Consider the following 17,681-nt stretch of genomic DNA (forward strand, 5'->3'; position numbering starts at 1 on the left):
GCAATAATACTGCTATATTTTGTTAGCTTTGCCAAAATTGCATAATTTTTTTTTTTTTTAAAAAGAGATACAGCACTGAAACAGGCCCTTCGGCCCACCAAGTCTGTGCTGACCATCAACCACCTATTTATACTAATCCTACACTAATTTCATATTCCTACCACATCCCCACCTGTCCCTATATTTTTCCCTACCACCTACCTATACTAGGGGCAATTGCTAATGGCCAATTTACCTAACAACCTGCAAGTCTTTAGCATGTGGGAGGAAACCGGAGCACCCGGAGGAAACCCACGCAGACACAGGGAGAACTTTCAAACTCCACACAGGCAGTACCCGGAATTGAACCTGGGTCCCTGGAGCTGTGAGGCTGCAGTGCTAACCACTGCACCGCCCTCTTAAGAAAAGAATGTTATGCTTTTATTGTTAGGTTGCTTTTATTACAAATGTTTTAGTTGTATTTTCACTAACTTTAGAATAGAATTATTCTCTGTTGAGAGACACATATCATGCATTACTGAAAAAAGACATTGATTTATTATATCCTCAGTCTGGGTAACATCTGCATTACAACAAATTGAACTCTAGAAACAAATTGTCATTAGGAAACAAATTTGCAGCAGAAATACTAATATTGCACAAGATACCTGATGGAGTTGGTGTTGTTTCGGGAGAAAAGCAATCTTAAAGTAGATGGAGACTTGAAAACAGATAAAGAATAATTTCACTGATACAATAGAACATAATGTAAACACTGCAATTAAAATTAGTAAAGCAATAACAAAATTACAAAGACTAGTATCCATAATAAAAGGTAACTCAGGCACAGGGATAGAAAGAAGTCAGTGCACCTGCCTCCACATAACTCTCATGCAATTAGCTTTTGGAGTTAACATCTTAAACTAATTCTATTCATTAACCTCCTCCATGGATCCTGGTATGAATGAATATCAGAGAAACTGACACTGGAGTATTCTGGGATAGCTTGTCTGTTCCATAATACTAGTGTCAATAGAATTAATCTGCTTATAAATCAATTACATATTTGTTCCCCTCAACTCCCCAAAAATATTTACTATTTTAGCAAATACTTCATATAGTTTTTTTTTTTTTTAAGTACTTGCAGTTAGTATTTGATGTTATATGACACAATCAAATCTTATTATAAGCTCATCACGATGAAAATAGTTCCTACCAGGGTTTAGTTATAGCTCCAAGAGAAAAATTCATTGGACTGCAGGAAAATATTTATTACAAGAGATCTGTAACAGATGTTTCATTATCTGCAAAATGTTTAAATAAAAATTCAAAGTGATGCTACATATTCTTTCAGCTGTGAGAGGCATTTTTCCTGTTTGCTATAAATTCCCATTACCTGTCAGAAATGAGAACACTGTGGTCTGTGGTGTTTATCTGTTATCAATTACTATTTGGTAGTTTTAAGGGAAAATTTTGTTTTGATTTTGGCATGAATGCTGCTAGGATCATTTTGATTCAACAACTCCTGGTTTGAAAGGACAGTTAACCATACTTCTTATTGACAATCAGATCGATACCACACCCAATTAACTAAATAATTGAAAGATTACACTTTTGTAATTAACACAAGGATATTAGATATTTATTTTGTATGCTTTTAGGATTTGTCTATCAACATAGAATGGATGAATTGTGAATCTTCATTTTAAATTGTTGAGATGAGATCATAAGTCAGGAAGACAAGTTTGCCAGATATTACCTAAATGATAGCATTAAATTATCTTTAACTCTACCACAAGTATTTATTTTTATATATTGTAATGCTGTGTTTAAAATGTTCCTTTTTGGGCCATTTTACATGGATACTGAATGGACAGCTGCAAGATTGAAGCAGCACAATTACAGACGAAAGGCACTACCCATATCTATGAACTACAACCTAAAATGCGCAGAAGCAGATGGCAAGATCTCCAGTACAAGCTTTTTTCTCTTCTTTCCATTACTTTCTGGCTTATTATTATACAATATGCATTATAGATTTATTATCCTCTAGTGCACTAACATTGTGCAGACTTAGAAATGTCATCCTGGCAGTGCATCATAATCAGAACGAATTATGCAAATTGAAAGTCCATTGACCGTTATCCCAACATTACTAAAGTTTTCAGTTTGAGAATTACTTCACTGGTAAGACAAGTGTCAAATTGTGTTTGATTCTCAGTAGATTACTTTACTTGTTATTTTTCATCTTTACATCAAGCTGTATAAAACAGGCCAAGACTTTTAACCCCAAGGTCATGATTTAACTAAAATTCCTTCTTTTAAAAAATGGACTTGTGGTATTTTTCGCTAGCTTGCTATTTTTCACAAATCACTACTCCACATTCAGAGTTTTAAGAGAAGTTGGGTAAAATGTTACACACAAGCCTAGTTTCATTTAAAGTAACTTCTAAAAGTTAATGCATTTGTTTCACCAAAACATTATTGATTGTTTTCCAGTTCGCAAAAGATATTTCCTACAATACTGAAACTAATACTGAAGTTCCAGTAATCTGCAGAAAACCAAAGGAAAAATAGACAGTTTTAAATGTTATCAACTCACTACTGTATTTCAGTATACATACTGAGGAAGTAAAGATGAATACTGAAAATCTGTACATTTTACAGTGAGATTATGAATGACATTGTTATACATAGTTTGCATAAGTTAAATATTTACAGATATAAGCTGTTAGTACGTTTGTCATCCAAAACTAAAGTTCTCTGTACATATATTTTCAAAAAGTATGAAAATGCCATTCTTTTAGAACTCAGCATAGCAAGTTAAAATTTTACTTTGTAAGCAATATAAATTTTGATGCACAGTTGCCATGCAACTGAAATACAGTGTCATCACGGAGTAAATGTCATGTTTTCATTTCCAACTTAAATGGTCAGCAATTCGGAAGATTTTATCCTCCAGAGGTAAATATTATGCCATGACTTGCAGACAATGGAAGCCAATTGTAGTTTTTAATTATTTGTAAAGGCTTAGAACAAATTTAAAGTACAGCTATTTTATATTAGTTATGCTATTGACCCCTATAGAAATACAAAGTTTTCAAATATTCATTTTGGAATGTTAGTATAGCACTTTATACTGTTTAAACTCTGTTATAATGCTGCTACTATAAGATTTCTGTATTCTCGCTGTTCCTGTGTTTTCTTTATTGCTCTTTTTATATTTGTTGAGATGTTTATAGCATTCTGTAGTTTGAGGGACCACTGAAAATTATTTTAATAACAGTGGTAAGGGTCTTTTTGAACAAAATGACCTTGTCCTTCAGTCCATCAATATTTGCTTGGTTCAGTTCGGTTCAAATTGCAGTATATTGGACATATTTTCTTCTGAACCGAATGTCCTGTCCATCCGTATTTGGTTTTCTTTGGAATTACGCTTGCTCGACATTGTCATATGTCAACTGCTCATTAAGACCAATAAGATCACTTGACTTTAATATGCTCCTTTAGCCCAAAGCTTCTCCAAGCTACGCTTGTTCTGTGTCTATTTGGCTTAGCACTCTATTGATGTCTTGCAGCTACTTGCAGGTGTGCACGTCTGTCATGGTCTCACATCTCCGACAGCGCACATAACAGCACCACACAAACTTGCAGTCGCACCGCTCCACATGCCGGACTACGTGCGTATTATATCCCCGGCCACAGCAAAGCAAATTACAGCCGTCGGCGGCCGGCGAGGTGCGGTTGCATTGCCTCCCCCTGGTCCCGTGGATCCCCACCTTCTTATCTTCCACACAATAATTGGGTGACTTTTTAATATGCACCAGGTCCTCTCTGTTGACAGGCACTTTCCGCTGCACCTTGTCTTTGCGACGAACCTTTTTCTTTGACCTGTCCAGGATCTGGACGCTATGCTCGTATTTGTCTTTTAGGAATTGGCCAACTTTGTTGAAGGAAGACATGGTCTTCCAACAAGTCTTCACAGCACACGAGCCAGACACTCCATGACAACGGCAGTTTACAGTCATCAATTTGGACACTGCCTGTAGGAGCCACCAAAAAGATAGTTAACATCAGAACTTTTCGAAAACTGCTTAAGAACCAAGTTAATTAAAACAACCAGAAAAGCTAATCACTCATACATTTCATTACTTTAAGGCTGTGGTTATACCACAGCTATTGACCTCGAAGCATAGACATCAGTGAAGTTATACCGCTAACCATGTTTCACTGCTCCGCCACAAAACATGTCTTGTGTGTTCTTTGACGTGTGCTCAGAGTTCCATCTCTGAATTGTTACTTTTAAAACATGAGTGGGGGAGGGGAGCCTCTGCTGTCCAACACTGGAAAGTGATTTTATAAATTGTAAAATGTGGCATGCACTTAGCTGGAATGCAAATGCAAACTCAAAAGTCCCATGAAATTGCCTTCTAGAGGCTTTCCTTTGCCTTCGGTGCATTCACAATCAAGTTTATTGCAATGGAAAGCCTTTGCACCAAATTTGTGGTGTAAATCAGGTTCCAAGACATGAAATTACCCCAAACAATCAGGATATGTCACTCCTTTTGGCACCAGTGGCAAATTGATCCCGGAATATGGATTACAGCTGAATTTACATTTTAACTGCATGATTAATGCTCAGCAAAAATGCTTTGTAGTTTATAATTACAGTGTGAATATATCCATTGTGTACTCTGGAGTCAGAGCAGAACTGACACCGCAGCTAGACTGGTACTGGGGCACTGGTACTATTTTAGGTCAGTATGAAAGTGACATCAACTACATCCTAAACAGGACACCAGGTTATGATGGTACCATTGTTAGTTACATTGTTGGTAGAATGATTATTACAACTGTAAAGCATAAACAATGCAGATCACACCTTTAACTAAATTAATAAGCATGTAAGATTCCAAACTGTTATCTAGTAAACATTAACTACAGATTGAATGTCAAATGAAGCCAGAAAATTCAGACCTATTAAGAGAGTAAATGTATTGTGGATATAATTAAGGAATAATTGTAAAGCTCATCAACGCACATATTCTCAACATGCGGTGCTTAGTGAGATCAGTTTCCCAAGAAAAGTTTAAATTCTTGTCTGCATTTTTTCTTCTCATCCTGGGAAACAAATTATAATCTCAAAACATTCAGTCCTACCAGTTTTGTGCTATATCTGCACGGTGTTTTGCAAAGAATGCAGGGATATCAGTACGGATAAAGTTTTCACAGAATTCAAGTTGCTAATATTCTGAGTGATGCCTGCAACATTCAGGCATTACAAATATAGCATCCAGATGGCGTGGGAGCCTATTAAACCCATTCAAATTATTGTAACATAGCATGAATTTGGATTGAGCCTTTGGTAGTGGTAGTGGTAGTGTTCCTGCCTCAGAGTCAGACAGGGAAGGATTCTAGCCCCACTCCAGACAGCTCTGGTGATTGGAGACTAGAGTATGGTCTCCAAATATCAGGTTGACAGCCAGCAGGCAAGTCTGGAAGAAGTGACCACTGCATCAGTGATATAATCCTGGCTGTGAGTCATCAGGGTTGGGTTCAGTCAAACTCTGGATAATGGGTTAACTTGCATCTCATGTTGTGGGTGCCCCCACATAATAAAGAGTTGGTGAGGCTCTTTAGCCTTGATTGCAGACCACTGAGAAGATGCTCCCAAGATTTTAAAAAAACCCTTGAGGAAATTGCCTCACCTACTGTTAAAAAAAAACAAAGACAAAGAACAAAGATAATTACAGCACAGGAACAGGCCCTTCGGCCCTCCAAGCCTGCGCCGATCCAGATCCTCTCTCTAAACATGTCGCCTATTTTCTAAGGTTCTGTATCTCTTTTCTTCCTGCCCATTCATGTATCTGTCTAGATACATCTTAAAAGACTCCATCGTGCCCGCGTCTACCACCTCCGCTGGCAACGCGTTCCAGGTGCCCACCACCCTCTGCGTAAAGAACTTTCCACGCATATCCCCCCTAAACATTTCCCCTTTCACTTTGAACTCGTGTCCTCTAGTAATTGAAACCCCCACTCTGGGAAAAAGCCTCTTGCTGTCCACCCTGTCTATACCTCTCATGATTTTGTACACCTCAATCAGGTCCCCCCTCAACCTCCGTCTTTCTAATGAAAATAATCCTAATCTACTCAACCTCTCTTCATAGCTAGCGCCCTCCATACCAGGCAACATCCTGGTGAACCTCCTCTGCACCCTCTCCAAAGCATCCACATCCTTTTGATAATGTGGCGACCAGAACTGTACGCAGTATTCCAAATGTGGCCGAACCAAAGTCCTATACAACTGTAACATGACCTGCCAACTCTTGTACTCAATGCCCCGTCCGATGAAGGAAAGCATGCCGTATGCCTTCTTGACCACTCTATTTACCTGCGTTGCCACCTTCAGGGAACAGTGGACCTGAACACCCAAATCTCTCTGGACATCAATTTTCCCCAGGACTTTTCCATTTACTGTATAGTTCACTCTTGAATTGGATCTTCCAAAATGCATCACCTCGCATTTGCCCTGATTGAACTCCATCTGTCATTTCTCTGCCCAACTCTCTAATCTATCTATATTCTGCTGTATTCTCTGACAGTCCTCTTCAGTATCTGCTACTCCACCAATCTTAGTGTCGTCTGCAAACTTGCTAATCAGTCCACCTATACTTTCCTCCAAATCATTAATGTATATCACAAACAACAGTGGTCCCAGCACGGATCCCTGTGGAACACCACTGGTGACACGTCTCCATTTTGAGAAACTCCCCTCTACTGCTACTCTCTGTCTCCTGTTGCCCAGCCAGTTCTTTATCCATCTAGCTAGTACACCCTGGACCCCATGCGCCTTCACTTTCTCCATCAGCCTGCCATGGGGAACCTTATCAAACGCCTTACTGAAGTCCATGTATATGACATCGACAGCCCTTCCCTCATCAATCAACTTTGTCACTTCCTCAAAGAATTCTATTAAGTTGGTAAGACATGACCTTCCCTGCACAAAACCATGTTGCCTATCACTGATGAGCCCATTTTCTTCCAAATGGGAATAGATCCTATCCCTCAGTATCTTCTCCAGCAGCTTCCCTACCACTGACGTCAGGCTCACCGGTCTATAATTACCTGGATTATCCCTGCTACCCTTCTTAAACAAGGGGACAACATTAGCAATTCTCCAGTCCTCCGGGACCTCACCCGTGTTTAAGGATGCTGCAAAGATATCTGTTAAGGCCCCAGCTATTTCCTCTCTCGCTTCCCTCAGTAACCTGGGATAGATCCCATCCGGACCTGGGGACTTGTCCACCTTAATGCCCTTTAGAATACCCAACACTTCCTCCCTCCTTATGCCGAGTGTTGGTAGCACTCTCCCCTCTAACTCAGAAGGTTGTGGCTTCAAGTCCCACTGCAGAGACTTGAGCACAAAAATCTAGGTGGCAATCTAGTGCAATACTGAGGGAGTGCTGCACTGTTGAAACTGCTGTCTTTTGGATGAGATATTACACCGAATTCCCAGCTGCCCCCTCAGGTGGATGTAGAAGATGCCATGGCCTATTTCAAGAATAACAGGGATCTATCCCTGGTGTCCTTGCCATTACTTATCCCTCAATCAACATCTCAAAAAAATGTGCGAGTCATTATCACATTATTGTTTGTGGGAGCTTCTTGTGCACAAATTGGTTGCCACATTTCCTACATTACATCAGTTTTAAAAGTACTCCGTGGGCTGTAAAGAGTTTGGGGTCCAGAAGTGGTGAAAGGCGCTATATAAATGCAAGTCTTTCTTGTCTTACTCTTCCCTAGTAAATGACTCAAGAATCTCATGTATGAGACTCCACCTTGCGGCAGATCACAACGGTGTGAATTCTATGTTTGGTACCAAGTTAAAATACGCACACTTTGGGGAAAGACTGTGCACTTTCATTGACGCCAATTTAGCTTGCCGAGCTTGGGTCCCCTCCCTACCTGCCGGCCGGCCTCGTTGTTATGCAGGATCATGGTTGCCCGCGCTTCTTTCTCTCCTCCGATTTCACCGGCAGAGGGCTTGTCGGTCGAGTGGATGAATTTCCGGCTGAACACCATGCCGTACTGGGTGTCGTCCGAGCAGCCGCCCCAGTGCCAGCCCTCGTCGGCCGAGCCGCCGCTCTGCAGGCTCGTGTCGCACGAGCACTCGGTCAGGTTGCCGGCGCTGCACGCGCGAGTCACCGAGTGCACGAGTCCCGCCGCCATCACCGCCTGAATGAAGGCGCTCTCCTTAGTGCCTACACACGGGCGGGGCACAGAAAGACAAACTCAACCGTTACTGTAAGAGAGCAGCTTCCCCAATAACAAACATATATATATAAAAAAACCACCACCACCACCAAACTGCAATAGCACTGAATATTGGGCACTGCGCATAACGAGCGGCCAATCCAATATCGCCCATTTTGCGCCACCGCCCGAGAGGAATTTCTCCCCCGCCAAGCTGCTACATGTAACTAATTAGCGGCTAGAGGCACGAGCCGGGCGCCAGCTCTCCATTCCCGCGCTCTGCGGCGCCAGCTCTTCACGCAGCAATAACAAACGCGCGAAGCAAAGTCAGTGAACCAAAGACTTTCATTACAATACACGTGTTGGGTGAGTAGGTTAGCGTGTTTTACTGAATGAATATTTAACAAATGATAAATTCTTATCGGTTTGCTTTATGACTCTGGTTTACATTTTGAAAGGTTAAGGGAGCAAGTGGGCGGCAGCTACTAAAGGACCTGGACTAGCCTGCAGATCTTCATTTCCATTTTGCTGAAATATGGTCGGGTTACTTCCTGTGCAAACTACACACAATGCTGTAGAATGATACGGATCAAACACTTCACGTGAATGTTCATTATTCTCTTTCCCCAGCTGCGGGCTGTGCACTGAACCGCGCACATAAATGCAGCCTTTAGTGAGATTTTGAACGATAAGAAATGCAGCTTTTTATTTGGGTGTAACCTAGCAAGCTTGCAAAACAGTTTACCAAACTTCAGCGCTTGTTCTCTGTTCGAACATGGCTCGATTTCGGTACAAGTCACATTTCTGTATTGTATTAAAATAAAAATTTATCACACCATTCATGTAACTTGTAATAATTGGTTGTAATACCTTTAGATTTAAAATATTAGAGGGGTAGCAATTGTGCTATTAAAATGAAAGCAGTTTATATTTATAAAGTATACTACATTTTAATTCGGCAGTTGCATCCTATAGGGAAAAAATGCATATTAATGACTGAATTTATAAAAAGACAAGTGTCATCAATGCCCTATGAACGTATGTGGGTTTTGGTTTAAAACTGTACATGTTGTTTTCCTATATTGCGGTCTGGCTAAATGACTCCTGTATTAAATGTACCTGCTTATTTTCATTTAAAATTTCCTTGAACTGTTACCTTCAGCTTCCTTACATTTTTTCCATGTTCTGAAACGCTTAGCATCACAATACTGACACTTGATCAGGGTTAAAAAGCTTGTTCAGAAAGTTAACAGAAACCACATGGGGACATTCTGATCAAGCTACATAATGACGTGCACAACAGCCCATTGCAGCTGTTCGCTAAACAGAATTACTTATTTGCGGTTTTATGAGGCAGTCAAGTTAATACTCTACCCGAAGAATATTGTTAAATATTAAGATAAAGTTTTGGTTTAAAACTACTGTAAGTACTTCGTAGCTGCTGCATTCTATATTACAACGACATTTGGGATATGTAAACGATAATTAGAAATATTAAATTTTTGCTGCTGTATGCTTTGTTCCATGTTATTTTACCTGGTTAATCTGTTTCCACTTATCAGAATCAACGATTTCGTGCTCTTCTACTTAGAATTTTGAAATATTGTCTTTACACCTGGACTAGAGATCAATATTAAAAGTATATATTGGTATATACTTGTTCTGATGAAAGGTCACAGGCCTGAAACGTTAACTCTGCTTCTGTCGCCACAGATGCTGCCAGACCTGCTGAGTATTTCCAGCACTTTCTGTTTTATTTTATATATTTGTACTGTTGACTTACCACTGGTTAGCTCGTAGCCAAACACAGAATAATCATTTGTAGTAGAGCAGTTCCACCTCTCGTGTTTAAACTGATTCTGGCACTCGTAAATACCAATGCGTGCTCCTTCTTTAATGATCGGCAAAAGATTGGGTTTTCTTTTACATAAATCTTTCTGTTTGTTTGAAAGTGGCAAACCAAGACAACCCAGCTTCTCCGTAGCTCCACTGGCTGTGGATCCCAGCCACCTGTCGTGAGGATATAGAAACGCACATCACTAACAAATAAACAGTGAATCGCAAATAAATACTGAATCCCACTCTTTCAACGATTAAGGTTTACTTACATCCAATTTCCTTGACAATAGCGGGGAAAGACTGTTAGAATTGCTGCGAGTAACACACAACACCGACATAATCCAAAAGAAACCTCTCTCTCCATGACAGAATCATTTATTATCTTGTGCCACGCGAAGGTGTCACGGTTGTTAATGTAATTGAAAATCGGCCCAGATTGCTGCAAATTTAAGGGGATTATCCTTCAGTATGGCCACACTATCCATGCTGTAATCCTGTGAGGTTTTACAAAACAGGATTCTGAGATCGAGTGTGAAAGAGATTGAGAATAACAAATTCACAGAGAGATAACATTTGGGGCAAATCCTTGCAAAAGGACGAATTCGATTCGGCGTTGTGTTACCTCTGTCTGCCAATCTTATACTTCCCGCCCATGTACACTTCCCATTGGACAAACGCAAAGTTAAAATGAAATAGACCGGTGTGGCGATTGGTTGGTTGTCCTGTGTCACCACTACTCTTAAACAGTGTTTCGTATAGTTTACCCCCTTAGTGTTAACCTCGACCACGAGGGAGCTTCAGTTCTGGTACGGGTGGTAGCAAAATATCTCAAGTTCAGTTACAGTTGAAATCATTGTTGATGTTGTTAAATTCCGAATTAGATCACAGACTTGTTAACGTGCTCTCGTTGTGCACAATACATGCCGCACTTTTCTTACTAGATTATTACCAGAAGCCACATTTTGTCTATCTGGACAATTATTTCACTGATTAAGAATCTTCAGCCAATTTAGTATATACAGTGCCAGGTTAAAAGGTGAAATATCAATTACGACTGCAATAAGTGCCACCCAAAAGTTTATAATAATGCAGAAAATGTTTTGGGAAAAAGATTGCTCCATCCCTTTCTTAACTGTAGTTAGAGTAATAATAGATTTGGACATCTGAGACAATGCGCAAGGAGTGTTTGCTAAATGTTAAATTTACTGGATTGGGAAGCGTTCTTTTTAACCCCTTGAGCGTGGAATGATAGTTCAGCTATTAAATGCCACGCGCGTTTGTTGTAGTTGGAAATATATTTTGGACGTGTTAAGATAATCTTCATCTCAATCAGTATACACAAAGTTTAGTCAAATGCATACCTATGTATGATTTGTAAAATGTGGAACGTTTCAACAAAAAATTCCGATTTCATTTTAGCCAGTGTTTTGCTATAACGATTTTGCCCGGAAAACTGGCTTCTATTTATGAAGTGCAGTAATATTGTTACTTCGATGACAGAATGAAATTGCATTTGGTACATTTACTTTGGGAACAGCAGTTTTACGAATTGTATCGGCGTAGCAATTTAATAAACATAAGCATTAAACTTATTGCTTACTAAATTGATCGCTGTGATCGAAAATCTGAATTACCATTTGGATGTAAATTTTGATTGTGATATTTAGACTTAAAATTCGATTGAGCTATGTTGGGAGCTAATCAAATTTCTACAGTGTTAGTTCGTATAAGGTGTTCACAGTGTTGGAAACATCTGTTTTGAATGCATATTATCAATCTTTTACTTCAATTTGTAGAATACTTGCAATAGTTGAGCATACCGAGCGTTTGCAAAGCCGATGGATTTGAAATTACATACGTTTCTGACCTTTTAACTCTTTCACTCGGCAACTGGAATATACTTACCTTTTAAACCGTATCTCGCACCACTTTGTCAAATTGATGGACGCATTGAACTGCGCCGTTATGGCATATTTAAACACTAAGGGGTTCCAGGGCTGATCAATCTATTTGCAGATATTAGGTCAACGGAATTTGTTATTGAATATTCGAATAAACGACTTGCGATTTTTAATCCAAGCCGCCTTTCGGTGACGTTTGTCGTTCATCTGTTTCTGTGAAGTATCGGATGGTTCCAGTGTGATCCCGATTTCTTGTCAAGTCTGTCCACAGCACAATGTCTAATTAATCACCCACTAAAACACGGGGACGTACCGAGTCAGCATGAAACATTCTGCCAAATGATTCGGTTGCTACTCAATATGACTGTGATATCATAAGCAATGGCGATTATTTGTGATATTTTACATTTTAACTCCCCATAACCTTTCTTCATGTTCCTAATTTGGTAAAACCGATTATTAATTTTCTCTGCTGAAACTGCGTAACCTGGAATTATCAACTTGTACATTTCAGTTCATTTCCATTTAACATATAAAAGCAGAAATATGGTTTGATGTAAGGGTACACATACTGCAGTTAGATGATTTTGTTTTCTAACACGTTAGTTTGGTGGCTAAATGGCTGGTCAGGAGCAAGTATTGACATTGACTCCAAGCAGCAGTAAATTTGCTTCGAGTACATTTCAAACTTCTCGAGAAAAGCTAATTACTGAATTAATTTGTCTCAAGATACGATGTGTCATAAGTGGAGTGAGACATTCAGTTCCTTCAAGTGAAGACTTAAAAGTAGTTTCATCTGAAATACATAATTAGGAAGAATGACCGAATTGGGGGATGGGATCAAGGGAGAGAGGGAGACTGGTGTTTGAAAACTGACGTACAATCTGAATGTACTAGGTAACAGCCACTAATATATTAATATACCCGAAGTCTCGCCCCCTCCGCACAGTGCCCCCGCGGTGGCTGTGGTGGGAAGAGACCGTTGCCCACCTCTTCCTGGAATGTGTCTTCGCAAAGCAGGTGTGGAAAGAGATGCAGTGGTTTTTGTCGAGGTTCATCCCAAGCAGCTCTGTAACACAGGAGTCTGTGCTCTACGGGCTGTTCCCAGGGACGCACACTGAGACAAACGTCAACTGCTGCTGGATGACTATCAATTCGGTGAAAGACGCCCTTTGGTCTGCCCGAAACTTGCTGGTCTTCCAGCGCAAAGAGTTGTCCACCACCGAATGTTGCAGACTGGCACATTCCAAGGTCCAGGACTACGTGCTGAGGGACGCAATAAAGCTTGGGGCAGCCGCAGCAAAGGCTCAATGGGGAAAGAACACTGTGTAAGGTCCCCCCACCAAGCTGCACGAGGGGCTGGATCCATGGGAAACCCCTCGAACTGTATCGGGAAAATTTCTGTCTCCTGCATAATGTAAAAATGTATCTGGCATGACAAATGTGAAATGGAAGGGTTGTGAGGCAACTCATAATTGTATTGAAGGAAACTGATCACCTTTGCACTGTTTGTATTTTTTGACTTGATGCTGTTTTAAACTGTTTGGGAATGTAATTTTTACAGATTTTTATGAATAAAGTATATTTTGGAAATAAAAAAAAATAAATATTGTTTATTGTGTTGGATTAGCATCATGGATAGTCCATCAATTATATTCGAATACTATTTCAGTTCAGGATTCCAACTGTAAGCTGTGTTAGTGATGTAATTTAATCAGTTCCTTAAGAACACGTTAGTTACTAAACTAACCGATTTGAAAAGGAGAGTGTGTTCTCAAAAGTATACAGTTTGCTACAATATATCAATTACACATTTCGTTAAAGTAGTGACTCGAAGTGAAAAGACAATGTATTTATCAGACTTCCAAAATTATGCTTTTCTATCTTTTATTATGGAAACGTTTGTTGGAGAAGCTGTTGTAGCAATGTGAATTAGATACAAATCTCGCATATCACACCATAGTTAAAACATATACATGAATCATACACATAAGAGAACCATGAAACATTACTAGACGTCAGTGTAATTTTACTGTTTTGTTGCGTCTAAGGTTTAAATTAATTATACAATGCTTTGATTTCCAGAAGTTATTTTTTGTAAATCGTTACTGAACCTTTTCGTATGAGCTAATATTCAAAACTAGCGAAGGCTTTGTGTGCGTTCTCCTAGATAGCTTCTTAATAAATTACTTTAATTAGCATAAACTGAACTCGAACTGAGCCCAATCTTTGTTTCACTCTATGCTCTAATAAATTTGAATATTGGTGCTTAAGAGCAATGGAAAACGAAACATTCAGGAGTGTTATTAGACCTGCAATTCTAAATTCCGAAGAACTGCAGTTCTATATTCATTGCATTTTAATGCCTGCTGGGTAGTTTAAATGACTACATATGCCAGAAGTACTGGATAGTACTACAGTACTCGCTCATCATGGGGTATCTAACGTTCAGGGTTTAAGAAAATATGAACCAGTTTAACTCGTTGCTGCCCAGATCAATATTAAGCACCACACTGAGAAATATATTTTATTGTAAAAGTACAGACTGCTGTTTTCATGATACGGTGCCAATGAGTAATCTGCTCTATGAATGAAATTAAAGATATTTTACCCGAATCAATAGTAACTCAAAAAGGCATTAGGCATATACTTGTAAATGAACACATTACATTTGACAGAAGTAATATTTTAAACGAAGGCGTGGTGGGCGTATTCCCTTTCGTCTCCTAGGTAGAAATATTCTGCAGTAAAGATTAGCCTAGCAATTCAAACGCCTTAGGCGATGATGAACATTAACGGTAGTAAGCCGTCTAGTAAGGTTATTTTGTTTGTTATCATAACGCTACTTGCTCCTGTTTTGGAAAGGATCGTATGAATCAAAAATGATTTAAAAGTCGATAATTGCCTGAGACTTTCGGTTGAAGCCACTGATTGTAATTACTATGTATTCAATAATTACGAAATCAACGCTATATATATATATATATAAAAAGTTGCTAACACGCTGCTGCCTCACTAACAGCAGAACGAATGACTTGCAGTTCCTGTGGCGTCATTCCAACCCAGTCAAATGTCACTCTGTTTAACGCTATTTCCATAATGAGGTAAATTGTTTTTAGTCACATTTGGGAAGTTTTGCTTCCGTACGGTGTCATAACTTATCCAATAACTTCAACAAGGACTTGATCAAATGCCCCGAAGAAACTTTTGGATACCTTTTGAGTTATCGAATTTCTTTTTGCAAGCCAAGTCACTCGACACAAATTATTAAGGCTTTGCCATATGTGTCAGGATACAATCATTTGCTATAATTCGAGTTATATTGTAAAGTGCTATTTTGTTACTAAACCTCAAAATTACAAGTTAAAGCGCCTGAAGATTTAACAACCAGGAAGTGATTTCTATTGGCTATTTAACAGCAGCCTTTGCAAATAAATTACATGGCTGCTATACACTTTACGTAACAATAATTATCTGTAAATAGTGCGGTATGTAAAAATGTAAAAGTAGAACTTGTGCGTTAGAAGTCTAAGTTCAGCCATGTCTATAGAAAGAATAGTATTAAACAAGTATTATGATCATTTGCTCCAGAAAATACTGAAAAACAAATTTAGTTACTTCACATATTTATGTTTTATCTTCATGTGGCTCCAACGTTCTGCTTGACAATGTCCTGAGGCTCACCTTACATGAAGTCCAACTAGAACAAGAGTATTACCCCTGTCCTTGCCATCCTTCACTGGACCCTAGAATTCTCTTTCCCAAACCCTCTACCATACTACATTTCTTCCCACCTTGAAAAATCTTCTCAGAATGCATCTTTTCAAATAATTTTTTGTACCACCCTCCCCAATTCTTCTTTAACTCCTTTTCGGAATCCATTCCTTTCCCCTTTTCTGAACTGCATTGGCACGTGTTACAATGCCAAAAAGCAAAAGTTCATCATGTTCTTATTGATAGTATATTCTGACCCCAATACACTAATTGAACAAAATTAGAAAAAATATTTGAAGAAAAGTCAGCATAATTTATACCTCTCCATTGTGTCTTCCACCCTCACCTCCAACAACAAGTGCAAGGAGCTCATGGACATCTTTGTCACTTAGATTGAAACTATTCAATCAGCTGCCTTTCTGTTTCCAACCTTCCCTTAGCCTGCTGGGGCAAACTTCCTCCAAGGTTCCCCCCTAGCCCTGAACTCGCATCTTTAATTTCTTTCCTGCCTCCCATCATGCCCTCTCTGAGCTCATCTTGTCCATGATACCCTGCTCCCTCAACCCTATTCCCATTAAATGATTGCCCACCAACTTCCCTTCCTGCTTCCCATCAGGTGCTGTCCCTTCTCCTTCAAATCTGCCCTCTCCTCAAAATATCCAACCCATAACCCTTTGCAAACAGCTGTCCAGCTGCCCCATCTTCAATCTTCCTTTGATCTCCAAAGTCCTTATCTGTGTTGTTGCCCCCCCCCCCCCCCAAATCTGTGCCCATCTTTCTCAGAGCTCCATGTTTGAATCCCTCCAATCAGGTTTCTGCCCCTGTCACTACCAAAACGGCACTTATCAAAGTCACAAATGAATCCTATGTGTCTATGAGAATGGTAAACTTTCCCTCCTCATCTTTCTTGACCTGTCTGCAGCCTTTGACATGGTTAACCACACCATCCTCCTCCAACCCATCCTTACTGTTGTCCAGCTGGGTAGAACTGCACGCCATGGTTCCATTCTTATTGTCTAGTCATAGCCAGAGAATCATCTTCTCCTCACATACTTGCATCATTACCTCTGGTGTCCCCTAAGGATCTATACATTAATTGGCCACTTAAGTGACTCAGTTGGCCTCTCGGCAGCAAGGCCATCCTCAGCCTTCCCTGCCCCTGGCAAAATTGAATGGCGTCAGCAAGGCGGCGGGCACTCCACCCCTCTAACCACCTCCCCACCTTCCCTCGATATTTTATGCCCCCCCCCCCCGCCTCCCTGTCCATTCTAGAGAACTGATAAAATTCAGACCTGTGTGTGTGTCAATGTGTGTGTGTGTGTGTGTGTACACATTTGTATATATAAAAAAGAGACCTCTACAATTTTGCCTGTGGAAAGAATAATGACACTAATCAATTACATAGAAGACTAGATGTTACAGTGTGTTATCACATTGTCCTTCGACCTCTTGAGCTGACATTTGAAACTAATTCAGATGGATTAGACAAAAAGCTACTCTCTCTGTCAGCTGCAATAATCCTATGTCATGAGTTTGGACAGATCCAATTCACTTTCCAGTGGGTGTGAATTCATGGTGGAAAATAGATCATAATTTTGAATAAATTACTGCTAAATTGGAAATTCACTCCAAGGTGCCATAATGATAGTGGCATGGGGAGTGGAAAATGTTTGATGTTGAGCTTCGTACCCCATTTATTGAAGAAGTTTGCTGCTGATTGCAATTACAAAGTAATTTAAATCCCCTGGTGAATTGAGAGTTGGAGGCAGCAAGTATCATTGAAGTTGATATTTTCCAGATAAAGCTCCAACAACTGCACTGCCTGTGTGGTAGTGTGAACAGTGGTACAGAGGGCATCTGTGAGAACAAATTAATGAACACTTGCTGTTTCCAACATTAGGTACTTTCGACTTAAGAAAAGGTTTATACCACAAATCATGTAAAAACTAAAACTATTTAGTACAATATTTACATGGGGAAATTCAACTTAAAGCC

The 17,681-nt window shown here is 39.7% G+C and overlaps 1 protein-coding gene across 1 annotated transcript; it reads right to left on the minus strand.

The window, feature by feature from the left end:
- Positions 1-514: 514 nt before the first annotated feature.
- wnt16 (wingless-type MMTV integration site family, member 16) lies at positions 515-10,668 on the minus strand. The gene is made up of 4 exons (XM_068050515.1): positions 10,341-10,668; positions 10,016-10,242; positions 7,945-8,240; positions 515-4,022 (listed from the first exon to the last, which is right to left on the minus strand). The coding sequence occupies exons 1-4, from the start codon at positions 10,433-10,435 to the stop codon at positions 3,558-3,560; spliced, it is 1,083 nt and encodes a 360-aa protein (XP_067906616.1). The 5' UTR covers positions 10,436-10,668; the 3' UTR covers positions 515-3,557.
- Between the last annotated feature and the right edge of the window lie 7,013 nt (positions 10,669-17,681).

The sequence above is a fragment of the Heterodontus francisci genome, chromosome 18, assembly GCF_036365525.1.
Source record: "Heterodontus francisci isolate sHetFra1 chromosome 18, sHetFra1.hap1, whole genome shotgun sequence".
In the NCBI taxonomy this organism is placed as follows: Eukaryota; Metazoa; Chordata; class Chondrichthyes; order Heterodontiformes; family Heterodontidae; genus Heterodontus; species Heterodontus francisci.

Bases quoted from the DNA above. Each gene is read 5' to 3' on its own strand.
- wnt16 (XM_068050515.1), bottom strand. From the start codon at position 10,435: ATGGAGAGAGAGGTTTCTTTTGGATTATGTCGGTGTTGTGTGTTACTC. The intron at 10,243-10,340 runs GTAAGTAAACCT...TCCTCACGACAG, and splicing joins TATTGTCAAGGAAATTGGAT to GTGGCTGGGATCCACAGCCA. The intron at 4,023-7,944 runs GTAGGGAGGGGA...TGGCTCCTACAG, and splicing joins ACAACGAGGCCGGCCGGCAG to GCAGTGTCCAAATTGATGAC.